General features: G+C 36.4%; 1 protein-coding gene across 1 annotated transcript in view; it reads right to left on the bottom strand.

Annotated features, from left to right (window-relative positions):
• Positions 1–14,194, bottom strand: part of LOC132788376 (metabotropic glutamate receptor 2) — a 62,403-nt gene that overhangs the window by 10,001 nt on the left and 38,208 nt on the right. Inside the window, 7 exon segments of the mRNA XM_060795797.1 lie at positions 603–709; positions 796–967; positions 1,047–1,155; positions 1,628–1,770; positions 7,421–7,565; positions 8,645–8,815; positions 10,866–11,008. Coding sequence (XP_060651780.1) covers positions 603–709; positions 796–967; positions 1,047–1,155; positions 1,628–1,770; positions 7,421–7,565; positions 8,645–8,815; positions 10,866–11,008 — 990 coding nt within the window.

Here is a 14,194-nt window from a genome sequence, read left to right as displayed (position 1 = left end):
CTCCTTTTAGTTATAACCACTTAAATTATTTGCGCAGCTCTTAAGGCAGCCACCGACTAACACCAAAACAGAGCTCCAGCCGATAGTCAACTTAACCTATAAAACTTTTGTAAGCGCAAAGAGTTACCCGCTTGAATAATTTATGCTCGAGTCTGTGTAATCTGTTCGAGATTAGCCTAATTGTTTTATCCCAACCCCACTCAAAATTATCAATTTGTCGCAGCTAAACTACGAGCACAAGCAAGCGAAGAGTTCATGCGACACTTGTTTTCGATATCGAAATTATACATATAGAAATATCGATTAACAATATATCGGAACTGATATCGACTTTGAAGATAAAAGAGTCAGTTCCTTGGGAGTGAGAGCTCGTCTGGTGTACTATATTATTTAAATGTATTATAACTATCTGTTTCAATAACAACTTTTATTTAATGGTAAAAAATCGAATACCTAAGCATCTGCAAAATAATTAGCATGTGACTGTCTGTTAAGCAATTAAGTGACCCTAATTGATTACTTGACCAAATGTAGATGCTGTCTGGCAAATGTTTTCGCTGTCAACAGAATCGAGAATGATTTACCAGGCAAATCGCACTCACCCTTAAATTCGACTTTGCGCAAATATTTGAGTAAATCGGCTCCCTTGGTTGGCTTCATGGCATCGCAGAGCGATGGACGACCGCCACACAAATCGCGATGCATGTCCCTGTAAGGATTGGTCCAATTATTGACGCTTGTTGGCGAACGCAAACAATGATTTCCGCGGACTGCAGTTTCCTGTGGTTAGCTTACCTCAAGGCATATGCAAACGCCATGACCGCATCGCTAACGAACTGCAGCTGATCCTCAAAGTCGGTGTTCTGGCGAGACAGTCGCTCCTTTGTGGTGCAGTTGCGTGTGTAGTTGTTATACGGTGTGCTCGTGCTGCCCGGATAGCGGCATTGGAAATGGTCTTCCCAGAACTCTGTAATTGCAGTTCACATAATTAGCACTCAACGCCCTTGGCCTGTGGCTGTCCATTTGCACTCCTTTATCATACGTACCGACAAACCACGGATTGCGCTGGTTATTCTCCACGGTTAGGTTGAGAAAATATTCCTCAAAACCGTGCACTGGATTTGCCTGTGGCTGAACGGACAGGGTGCCTTCCACCTAGAAAAGTAGCAAGATATTATAATATGAGCCCACACACGTTGCGTATGCGTAATTAATTTAAGTTCAGTCGCTCCGAATACTAAATGCTGTACGTTACGCAAATGGTTGATGGCCCAAAATTAATTTTGCCATTGCCACGCCCATGCCACTCACACACACACACACACACACACACACACACACACACGCACACAATTTATTTCAATTAAACCATAATTCATCATGGCAAAAACATTTTCACTTGTCTCCTCTCTCGTGCTCGCACGAATCCATTCGTCTCGTCTATTGTCTGCTGCCATCATTTATAAATTTGTAGTTGGTGTCATGTCACTGCACGCCCCAGTCACTCATCTATGGGCGTGACGCCTCAAGAGCTCAACACGGCTCGGGATTCATTAATCACACTTTCCCGCACACTTAAGCTCATAATTTCACAACTGCGTTATTCCTGGTTGTACTTGATACTTGCCTCCGGTTCATAGTCGTCGGAGACGAGATTCCGTGCACTCCAGCCATCGGATCCAATCCACGAGAAGGCGCCTGTTGCATTTGCTCGTCTCACTGCCCGCATTACTTGCCGCACTTCCTGATCAGAGCCAAAAATGATGGCTCCTGAGCATAGGTCAGATATTTAATTTGCAATTCCATTTGCGATTTACGGTTTTCGTAGCGTGGCAAAGGCGAAGAAGAAAATGGGGGAAGAAACGTAGAGTTAAAATGAAAAACTGTGTTTTAATCGTATTACACATTCAGCAAGCCATTTTCCCCCATGGCATCTGATCCACTTTACAATAATTTGTTCAACAATTTTATTTCATTTCTTTATGGCTTTTTCGTTGCAATTCAATTTGCAAGCTGCTGGCGACAAACGTGCGCGGTACTTAAGAAATCTGTTTTAATATTGATGCAGACATCAACACAGCAATAAAACAAAGAAATACTGTGACAGGCTGAAGTCAAGATCATGATTAAATTAAATTCTTAAACTGATTGCAGATAAGATGAAAAACTATAAAAAGTGTTCCTATTTCAATTAGTTATAAATGGCGTGAAAAAAGTTGGAGCATGAATAAAGCCATTTGATTCGATTTATACGTCACTGCTATTTGAAAGCCATCGAAGCTTTAACCAACTGTGAACAAGTGTGAAAAATGTATTTCCGGAGCGAAAACACGCTTCTCTACCGCACAAACGGTTTATTGCCAAAACTTTTTGACATTTAACATGACAAACCTTCAAACACACGAAAAAAAGGAAATAAATAAAATAAAAACGTCAATTCAAATCATTTTTCAGACCAAATTTAAATGACGGCAAATGCAAACGACGTCAATCATACGCCCTGTGGTACACAATTATTTTTTCAAAAAGCATTCACTTCGCTTTTATGCCCTGTGGCAGCCATAATCATTACGTGGGTATGGATATTTAGATGAATTGGCTCAAAGATAAGAACGAGAAATATTCGTTTTTTTTTTTTATTTATATTACACTTTGATGTTTGCATATATAATTGTGGAAGGAATCAGTAGAGGGCATTTGTTAGTCGAGTTACATGTTTGTTTATTGATTGTGGGTGTTAAAAATGTGTATAGAGACGCCTTGAATTGCAAATATTAATCAAATGCCAGTTACAGACTGCCTTGGAAATGTATATTAAAAATAATTACCGTCTCGGCTTTTTATGCATGCCATTAATCAGCTTCGACTGCCAATGAAAAGCACATGGCACAGCAGTCGCAGTCAACAAATTCGGGCCAATAACATTCGACTTCTGTGTGGCGTCTATTGATTTACATAAAAGCGCCATCAGGAGTCGTTAAAAAAAATGCACTGAGCATCGCAAAAGCGAAAGCCGCCGCCAACCTTTTGCAAAAAGGGTTTCCTCGCAATCATTATTTATTGTGATTTCTGATTTGACGCCGTTTACCGACACAGTCCTTTTCCCTTTTCCTTTTTCCCCTTCCCCTTTTCGCCGCTTCTATAGCCTTTGCCCTTGTGCTTCGCTCATTTCACCCGTCGATTAATCAAACTGACAAAGTATTTTCGCCAAGAGTTTTGCATACTCCCGCATGTGGGAGATTCCACCGCGTCTGCTCTTCGTGTCGTTGCCTGAAAAATTATGCTTCAAACTGTAACTGTAACTGTTACTGCGAATTGCCAACTGCTAACTGCCGACGGGGGTAAACTTTGCCATGTAATGTGCTCTCGGTGTAGATGTATTGTGTTCTCTGGTCGGTCCCTGACATGTTTTTGCTCTTTATCGCATTCCGTCAACTTGACTCTCGCCATTTTTGCGCTTGAATTTATTGTTGAGACTTAGGCTTTACATTGCATACAAAAACGCAAAGTCTTAGCACCTTGTACGGCCTCATTAACTATTTTGCTGTTTGTCTTGAAAATCGATTGGAGAATAGAGACAAAAATATTACCCAAAAAAAGTTACTTAAAAAAATATTGAATAAATCTTAATGTGAATAAAATTGAAAAGATTCCAACAATTCAAACAACTCAGAAAGTTGAATGGGTTTGACAGTGAGATATCCGTTAAACATTGGGGGGTATATTTATTTGTATTTGGTATTTTTTAGGTATATTTCCGCAGTGCTTAATTTTTATTCACAATGCGTAGCGACTGTAGCTTTTTTACTTGTTTTTGATTTTATTTATATATATCTAATTTGTAATTAAAGACTTATGAAATGAATTGCTCAATATTTCATAACAAATCATTAAAATGATTGCAATTAAATACTGCGAAATTAAATAAGATTTATTTTGTTTATAATAGAAACTAGATTTTTAAAGATCTAAATTTTATGGTGTTGAAATGGAAATCTATCAGAGGAAACGCGTGTTGCCTTATTGCCAATTATTGTCACTATGAGTAGTGGGTATACAAATTATAAATTTAAAAATATTCATTGGACTTCAAAATAAATATAAGAAAAATTAAACAATTTGTTTGGTATCAAAAAGTTTTTACATATTTTAAATGACTTCATTTTGATAAAATAAGAACAATTCAAGTTGTATCTACATTTCACAACTATTTTATTAACTATAATTTGATATATTTGAATTATATTTCTGATAAGTTAAAGTATAAAACGTAATCGATACAAGTTGAATTAGTTTGGTTTAAGTTTACGGATTTGGCACTAGTTTCTTGAGCATCCTGCTCAATTTCTTTGATCCCCCCTGACTATTGTAAGCTATATAGTAAGTGCAATCGGTAAATACGACTGCAAAGAACAGTGTTAGTATCGAAAACTTTTAGTTGGTCAGTCATATAGAACAAAGCGAGTGCTTGAGTGTAAATCCAATAGAAAACATTGAAGCATGAAGGCACAAAGGCATCATCAAGTTTTTGCTTCTTCCGTTCGCCTTCCCTCACTTCGATTCGTTTTGTTTTCCATTTGCCGCTGTGCAGCTGTTGCTGCTGCGCCTGATTAAGTTCCGTCTAACTTTCAGCTGGACACAAAAGCAAATCGATAAGTTTGGCACAGGACACAGCTCAGCACAGCACAGCAGAGGGAAAGGAAAAAAAGTCCAGAGAGGCGGGAAAGTAAAGCAAAATTATAGCGAGAAACAAAGGCGCCAATGAAGTTGCGATAAGAATGAGAATGTGAGCTGAAATGTAGATGAGGGGATGTTGGAGACATCGCTGCTGCCGTTGCTGATAAGATGTGACAACTGCAGTCGGCACAGAAGACAGAACACTCAGAGCACTGAGAACCGTGAGTGGAAGAGCGTGTGTCAGCCTCAGTTTGTCTGTCCATAACAATGAAAGTTATAACAATGAAAGTAACATCACCAGGAGACTGAGTGTCTTACAAGGCGAGTCCTGGCTGACCATCGAGAGTCAGGCGTCAATAAAAAGAACGTCTTGCCAATGTCTGTCTGCTGCTACACTTTGTCCATCATTAGCAGCAGGGAGACACACGAATCTGAAATCTGGCAAGAAACTCAAAATGAAACTCCGTCTGAGTTGAAGATGAAGGACAAAATGCGGACCGTTAAGTGGCTGCATAGAAGGGCGGAGGACATCGAGAGAGTGTTTCTTCTTGCCTTATTGTTTGCATGTTGATAAGTTGTGGCCAACACTTTGCTCACAGCAAGTATCTCCTCCAATCCTCCCTTCTGTTTTATTTAATTAAGTATCGAAAGATATTCCTTTGTTTTTCGTTTTTATTGTTTTTGGCTTCCACAATGTTTGATTCCCATCGACGCCTTTTGAGTTTTTGATTTGCACTTGATATTGTTTATTGTTGCTATCGCTTTGTTAATTTGCATTTTGGTATTTAATTGCCATTCTCTTTATTACTGCTGTTGACGTTGACAAACCAAACATAAGAGAAAACTCGAAACCTAAAGTATTCTTGTGGCAATTTAACAAATAACTTGCATCATTTTATTTTCTGTGTACGCAGAGTTTGTGATAAGCTAGAACCTCAAACTAATGTAATTGATTGCTCTAATTAGTTTTGTCAAGCATATAAAAATAACTCAAGTGAACACAAGATGTATTCATACGCTCAAAGCATTAATAAGAGGATAATTGCTTTCGTATTCATATTCTGGAAATAGATTTCATTATTTATGTTTGTCAACGCTTTCAGACGACTTAACCTTCTACCCGAAAGTGTTCAGCCAATTTAAGTATGTCTACATTTGGGAATAATATAATCAGAAAAATGCTAAAGTTACAGCGAAAATGATTAACAACAAAAAAATTAATTGTCATACAAATTAAAGTTTAATTATAAACAAGTAAGAAAGCTACAGTCGAGCAAACCCGATAACCACTGCGAGTAAAACAAAAACGTTACTGTATTAATTTTAAAATATACTGAATTAATATACCGCAAAATACCAGAAATGTATCATTTTCTATATTTATATTCAAATTATACCATAGACAACTAAAACTGAAACTGATTGTCAACTAAAGCCGATAAAATGCATTTTTTATATAACTTTTTCAATTTGTATCTTTTCAAGAATTTATATACTTTTTGGGATCATAAATGCCTTCTTTTACCTCTTACATACATTTCCTGCAAAGTTATAATATACTCTCTGGGTATTGGGTATAACTTACGAATTATCATACAAATTTAATTTAATTAATTAATTTCAATCCAAATATAAATTACGAACGTGACTGCATGTCTTTTATTTTTCTTTTTGTGCATATGTTTGAATTATTTGTTATGCTCTAATAAGATAGAATGATCCTAAAAGTGAGAATTTTATGTTTTGAAGGAATGAATTGCAAATTAAAAAAAAATTATGCTGTAATCTTTTTATCCAATTTATTATGATTACAACTAATGTTACTATAGGTGAGTAAATAGAATTCAATTAACTGAATAGATTTATTTGTTCATTTTCGATCTCCAAAGAAGGTCGTTCGTTTCGTTCGTTTGATTTTATTTCCTCCTTTGTATCCGTTTGCACGTAGACAAAAACGAGGGAAGGATCAAAAGTTACTTTTCTGAACAAGAATGAAAAGTGAAACAACTTTAAGCAACTGAACAAAAAAGAACTATGAATGAACTTATCGTTCACTTTATGGGTCAAGCCTTTTTTGTTCGTTCGTAATCGTTCTATATATAAACCAATTTATCAAAAAATCTGCTAAATAATATTATTATACAATATGCTCGATTTAAACTATTTACTTATTTCAATTGACTATATGAAACCAAATATTCCATTTTATAGCGCAACAGATACTTCAGAGAATGTTCTTAATTTAAATGGCTCCAGAGAGCTTAATTGAGATGAGCCAAATGCCAGAACGCATTTAAAAAATTTGTAAGTAATTTTTTGTATTTTCACAGCTTGTTTGCCTTACTGCTTTTTTGTTGGCTTGAAAAGTCCAGTCAAGCAATTTGGCAAACGCCCTTTAGTAGTTTATTTTGTCATTTACGAAGTCGCCTGGCGCAACATTTTAATTTCCTGCGTGGCCAACTGAAAGCGTTGTCAAACCGAAGCTGGGTAACTGCAAACAGCACAATGCGTAAAAAGTGCAGTGGAAAAAACAGGAAAGTACAGAACAAATTGTTCGTAGTGTTGTTTTAAATATTGTCATTTTATTTAAGCTGTTTTCCGCAACACGCCTCTGGTGCACTGTGAAAGTTTTGCAAGTGCCAACGCGTTGAGGGACAATATCCGTTGACATTTAATTTCCAAAAATATATATTTTCTTATCCGAGTGTATTTTTGTTGTCGTTTTTGGTAGTATGGCACTTACCTCGAGCCCGCGGCTTCGTCAACAGCTTCTGCACAATATTGTCGTATGCAATATCCTCCGCCACTCCCGAATCCTTGACGAGCTTCTCTTTAATGGCAATACAAATGTTATGGCGTGCCAGTAACTCCTCCAATTCCTCAAATGCCTGCAACAAAACAGGAACACAATGAAATGCAGTTTTGCCATCTCAACTATGGAATAACGATACCCAGAAACGTTTTCTGGTTCTGGTTTGTGTTCTGCTTCCGCGCTCTAGCTAACGCAATAAAAACAGAGAGCTCTCCGCAAAGCAAACATGCAACGCAGCTCGTTGCTGGTGGGGTAAAAACAAAGGAAACGAAAAATAAAAGCACACAACGGAAACTGTCAATGAACATGCAACAATTCGGCGTTAGACTTAGGTGAATTTGCGGCATTGATTTAAGATACAGAAAGTGTGAAAATTTCTTACAAAAAAAACAGAAAAATTTATTTAGAATTTACATTTTGGTATATACTACTGTGAAATTAGAAATATCACCACATTAAAAAAAAAATGCTTAAGACAATATGTCAACTTAACTTTTATTACATTAAGATATAAGTAAACTATATTTAAACAAAAAACTACAATCGAGTGTACTCAAGTGATAAATAGTCACTATTCATTTTTAATAAAGACAAGCCAATATGGTATTATTCTTAAAATATAACACAAAAATACTAAAAATATACTGAAGACAATTTATTTGGTATACCGACGAAGTACTACTTTAGAAATATACCACTGAGGTCAAAATATTGTATACCAGAATGTCAGTCAAAGCAGCAAAGAAGACAAAATTTGCCACACTGAAGTATTTTTTAAATAAATTTTAAGGACAGACGGACAGAACCATTAGTTGTATGATCAATACAGAAAGTTAGAAATCAAAATTGTTGATAAACTTAACATTACAGGTGTATATTCTAATTTTTTACAATTATTTTCTATTAATAAAATATAAATAAATTGATAACTATACAATTTTGAGGCAACGCCTAACGAATTAAAATAATTTAAATATTGTTGTACGAATCATATATATAGATAATTTAAAGTATATGTAATCCAGTTGACTGCTCTTACTAATCTAATTAAATATAAATGTATAGACATCTTTCTAGTTAAGGTGACATTTTTACGAACTCAATCAATTTAATTGCCTTAGGCAAAACATTTTTGAAAATTTCAAGTGCACTCACCTTGATGCCATAGTTGCTCTCCTCGTAGATAATCGAAACATAAGTCCAGCCCATGCTCTTGACAATCTCAACCATGGCCTTGACTTGATAGTGGTCGGATGGAATGGTGCGTGAGAAGTATTCAAAGCGTTGCTTGTTACTCAGCTCTGGGCTGGTCGAGAAGTACGAGACCTGTGTAAAGTTAAAGTGAAGTATTCCATTACATCAATCACTTAAAGAAAACTGAATTGCATATCCTGTGGGCTTTTTTTTCGTAACACAAGCTGTTGTTTTCCTTGAGAGACAAATTTTTACTTTACTTAGGCTAATTGCAGTTTAAAAATATCATGTCACAAACTTGGCTTTATGAATAACAAACAATTGAAATATGACTATCAAAAAGTCAGCTTTATGTATTGTTTGCATGTGTGAACATTTCAATTGTTTGCTTTGTTCTTGTCAAACATACATATATTTTTTTCTCTCTACTTTTGTGGCTTATCGTTTCAGCAGCATTCCACAGCAGCATGTGTCCGACATCTTTTCAAAAAATTTAATTCCGCTTTATGCTCAGCAGCTGTCATCTCTGTTATAGTTATTCGCACCATTTTGCAAAGCTCGACGGGCAACGAACCACAGAATCCACAGACAATGGAGCTAGATGTGAGTCAAAGTCAAAAAATCGCAAAAGCTTCACACTCCTTACTAAGTTTGCTTTGGTGCTAAAAGGAAAGCAAAACCAAAGCCAAAGCCAAAGCCAATGCGAATGCCACTAAAATCCAATTTCACGCACAAATTACCGCCATGGCATTTTGCCAATTGACTCACAAAATCGCTAGAAACTGAAGCCAAAGAGGCGGAACCATTTCTGGGGCGTGGCAATTAAGCAAATTTGCAATCGAATTGCACGCGAAAGACGGAAATGCAAACGCCTTCGCCTTCGATGAACAACCTGATCGTTTGCAGTTACAAGTGTTTAGCTAACTACTTGATTTCTAATTAAGTGCCATTATTATCAGAGCGCACTCGTCTGTGCAACAGCTCCTTCGTCACACTGTCAACGAATTTTCCGGCAAAGTGTTTGTGCTTGTGCAGTTTTGCAGACAGATAATGAATTCCCCACAATGCTGCAAACTGTCGTCGCTTTGTGGAAACTTGTTCAAGCATTTAAGTGAGGTGAATGAATGCGTGTGTGTGTGTGTGTACATTTGTTTTCGTCTACCGCATTCTCGTTATAAACCCACAAATCTCACATGCAACTGGGGAATAAACAGCTTAAGGACACACTCTGACTAACTTTTGTGAAATATTCTTGATAAATTGTCTTGTAATTACTTAAACTTTTAATTTTTCATCCTCAACAAAGTCAAGTCCTTCGAGCACAATCTGGCTTTAAAATAAGTACACATAAAAAATCGCACATGAAAAATCAGTCATATGTCAACTTTACCTTCTCGAGAAACGAACAACTGTTCAAATGGCCACTACTCGAGATGTGAGAGTGGAGTACATATTTTATATCTGTGGACTGACTAAGTTTTTGTTTGCCACAAAACCATCAGGAGCTCAACCGAAATGCAATCAAATGCTCACGTTTGATTTATGGCCATTTGCTGACAACTGAAGTACTTCAGTAGTTGTTTTTTCCGGACTGCACTGAATGCGCAATGTTCGGCGCGTGTACTCGTATGTGTTTTATGGTCCATGTAGGACTTTCAGGCACTTTATAGTACTGCTGCTGCCTAGCTTGTGATATTGTCGTCTCTTGACTCACGTAGCGGCAACTCTGCGGCTACTCAATCTTTGTGGAGTAACGTGATTTCTGGACGCACAAATGAAATTGCTTGACTCAAACAAAAGAGTTTTGTACAGACCCTTGACATAATTATTTTTTTGACATTTCCTTGTTTGGCCAAATGCTGCACTCAACTTGATTTGTTGCTTTCTAAACGTAGAATTAATTTAACGTAACATTCTGTTTCTTAAACCAGTTTCACAGTTAGCGTCATGCGACAAAATTTGTGTGCTTTTTAATTGCAACGACAAAAACTTTGCCCAGCCACCGCGTGTGGCTAACATATTGCAACTGCAAAGCCACAAGATTGTTTTTATGGACACAGTTGGCAGAAAAAAATTGGTAGCCAGCATGCAACCAAAAATGTTACGTATACGCAGTATGGGTCATGCTTTATACATATGGTACATACATATGTACGTATTGTGAATGGTAGATTCAACGTACCTGCGGGATGCGAAACAATCTCAACAAATTGGCCACCTGTATGGATGTCACAGAGGAGGCAGCGCCAACCACGCCAGATATTACTTTGCGCACCTGCGTTTTATTGCAATGATATTCCGCATCATCAATGTTACTAATAGAACCTGCAAAGAGAAAGGATACATTTGATTTTAATTGTCAGATTTTCAGAATATTTAATTGCGAAATTAATCATGTGGCATTAGACGATTATTAACAAGTATTTTTCAATGAGGGAATTCGTTAATTGAAATTTAATAAATAATGAGGATTATTTCGATTATCGCACATTATTAAATTTACTTTAAAATTCCCTTTTTAAGTGGCATTTATTTCTCATTTAAATTTGTACTGTGTTTATTCAGTCATTTGGAAGTTCGTCCGCTTGCGGCATGTGTTAACTTTTTACCACTTTGTTATTTGAATAAAAAAAAATTAAATGTGGAGTCTAGTGCCGCTGGCAAATTTATAAATGAATGCTCCAACTTTGTCAGCACTGACTGAAAGCTGCGCAAACTCTTTGAAGTTACTGAAATGAGAAAAATATAACTGCGTAAAACTTTGTTGGTCATTTTGCAGTTTTGCTTCTCCTTTCATTTGTGTTGAAATGTGACGACCCCAAGTATTCTCTGGACTTTATTCATTTGCATACTTGCTGTGTTTGTTTTTATTTTTTCCTCTGAAATGTTGTGTTTTTATTATTTATGCTTTTCTAATTATAAAACTTTTTCTGCAGTAAGCAGTTCACCGAGGTCATTACGGGTTAATAGTGGAAAAATGTTCCACCTCAACACTTTTTTTTCTTTGATAATTGTAATTACACTTTACTCAATTTTGTTGCTGTTCAACTTTAACCTGATAATAAAGGGCAAAAAAAAATAGAAAGTTTTCTGCTTATTTTGCTACAATTAATGTTTTGTTTTGTTTGTTTTTTCTCAGCTAGTTGTTCATGCTTCACGATTCGTTGGTTGCGTGGAAATTATATCGTATTCGCTTGATTTGGTCATATGCATTTCAATTGATATGTTTATTTTATGAAATTTACATTGCTTTAAATTGTAGTATTTTAATATTAATACTCGCTACTCGTAGGGTGGAAGGGTATTTAACATTTTAATGTATATGCAGGGCAGAGGGAGACATCTCCCTGGTATATTTATAGATATCGCCCTTTTTTCTTTTATTGAAAATGTGTAGCAGGATTTTTAAAGTAGATTGCATTTGACTGTAGCTGTCGGGTCGCTTTGGTTGAAAATCTAGTATATTTTCTGTTATATGTTATACCAAATACAATCTTTTCTCAGTATATCGATTTGGCACACTCGACTGTTGCTTTCGTACTTATGTCTTTATACTGTCGTATGTATTATCTTAAGTTTAAAGACACTTCGACTTAGTGCACTCAATCAATTAGATGTCTAATACTTTTATTTATTAAGATAACTGTTGTGTCGGGGTTAAGCTGCGTCTGTGGATAAAGATTAAATGAAAGTAAATGATTCTCGCCATCTGACTCAGTCAGACAGACACAAAGGCTGTTTTGCAGATTAGAAATATTTGGGTGTAGTATTATAATGCGTGAACCACGCCCCACACACAAACACATTGATGCCACCCATATTTTGGCAGCTGCACTTAAATACAAATTAATTAACTCTATCGGGCCCGTTGGCTGCTGGCTGTTGGCTGTTAGCTGCCTCTCAATTGCTGCCATGATGATGATAATGGCCATGATGATGATTTGTATTTTGGCTTCAGCCTGTTGGCAGCTAGACACTGTGTTTGTCGGTTGTAAACAGACGGAGGAACGGCTTGTTAGCTGGTTGGCTGGTTGGTTGGTTGGCTCATAGTTTGCGGTATGCTTAATCCTGTCAATATAATTCAGTGACTTGGAAAATTATATTTTTCATACGTCAGATGTGAGAGGCATGAGCTTGCTAGTCGTTGCGGCACGTCGCTCAAATAAATCCATGCGGCGCACATAAATAATGAAATTATGGAGATTAGAAAGTGTTCAGGCCTAGGCCCAAGGACAAGGGCAACAACAATAAGGATGCTCTGCCGTCCTCTCCCAACATCTTGGCGCAATTGATTATAGATCGTTGTGGCTGTCTCATTGACATTGTCTCCTGCGCCTTTTTGTCGCCAGATAAATGTAATAAGCGCCACGTTTATGGCAAAGAGCCAGGCGAAACGTTGTTCACAACAAACATGTGAGCATGTGGCCTTTACTTCCGCCTCCGCCCTCGCCTCCCACTTTCGTTTGCTTCCGGTTGCGTTGATCTCTGGCGGCGCACTTAATTTTCGTTGGCATTCACACGTGGGACTTGCACAACCAACACACAGACACACACATATTTCCAACGCTTTCTTTTATTCTTCCTTTTCGGTTCAAGTGTGTGTGTCTTTGGAAATTCAATAAATGCCGTTTTGTCTTAGGGGAATTATGTATATTAGTTTTGGCGCATGAGTTGAGCTCAGCTAGAGCTTAAAGAACTGCGCTTTTGTTGGCTCTACTTGCCCGCTGAGAATCGCATAATTTATTTATTAATTTTGTTTATTAATAAATTGTAAGACACTCGAGTTAATCGAAACAGCTCAAGCTTCGAGTGCTGCGTTCTTCTAATGTAGCCAACTGGAAGTGAAAGCGATTAAATAAGCAATATATCCAACAAGTGAATATTAAGTGCTTTGCCTTTCTACAGGCGCCTTTAAATGGTAATTGAAGTACGATTTAATTTAATGCAAAAGTGTCATAAACATACTTTTATAAGCAAAACACATTTAACATCGAGTGCTTCATTCCTCTTATATTGGAAGTGACAGCAATTAAATACACTACATCTAACAAGTGAATTAGAAATATTTACTTCTCCTTCTAAAGGTGCCTTTAAATAATAGTTGACTGATTAAATTTATTTCTTTACAAGAGTGTGTTGGTGTATCTCATTAGAATTAAGACTCCAACTGTGGATAGTTAATGTTCGACTTAATTCATTACAAAAGTTTTGTAAAAGTAATAGTGAATGAATAACATTATTGTACTTTAAATAAAATTTAATTCATCACAAAGCCCAGATAATAAATCTACAAAATCTTGTATTTCTTGTAAACTTATTTGGATAATCAAGTCAAACTTAACTTTGGGGTCTGCTTTTTAAAATTTATTAATCGCTTATTAAGTTATATATCAAATAATTTAATAATAAATGCTTTGCATTTAAATGGTAGCTTAAGTGTGATTTATTTGCTAACAAAAGCGTATTAGTCAAACTAAATTTTATTGACATATTTGAAATGCAATTTCAGGG

The sequence above is a fragment of the Drosophila nasuta genome, chromosome 3 (genome assembly GCF_023558535.2).
Source record: "Drosophila nasuta strain 15112-1781.00 chromosome 3, ASM2355853v1, whole genome shotgun sequence".
Classification (NCBI taxonomy): domain Eukaryota; kingdom Metazoa; phylum Arthropoda; class Insecta; order Diptera; family Drosophilidae; genus Drosophila; species Drosophila nasuta.
Note: the sequence above shows the minus strand (reverse complement) of the source record. Positions and strands in the feature narration are given on the sequence as shown.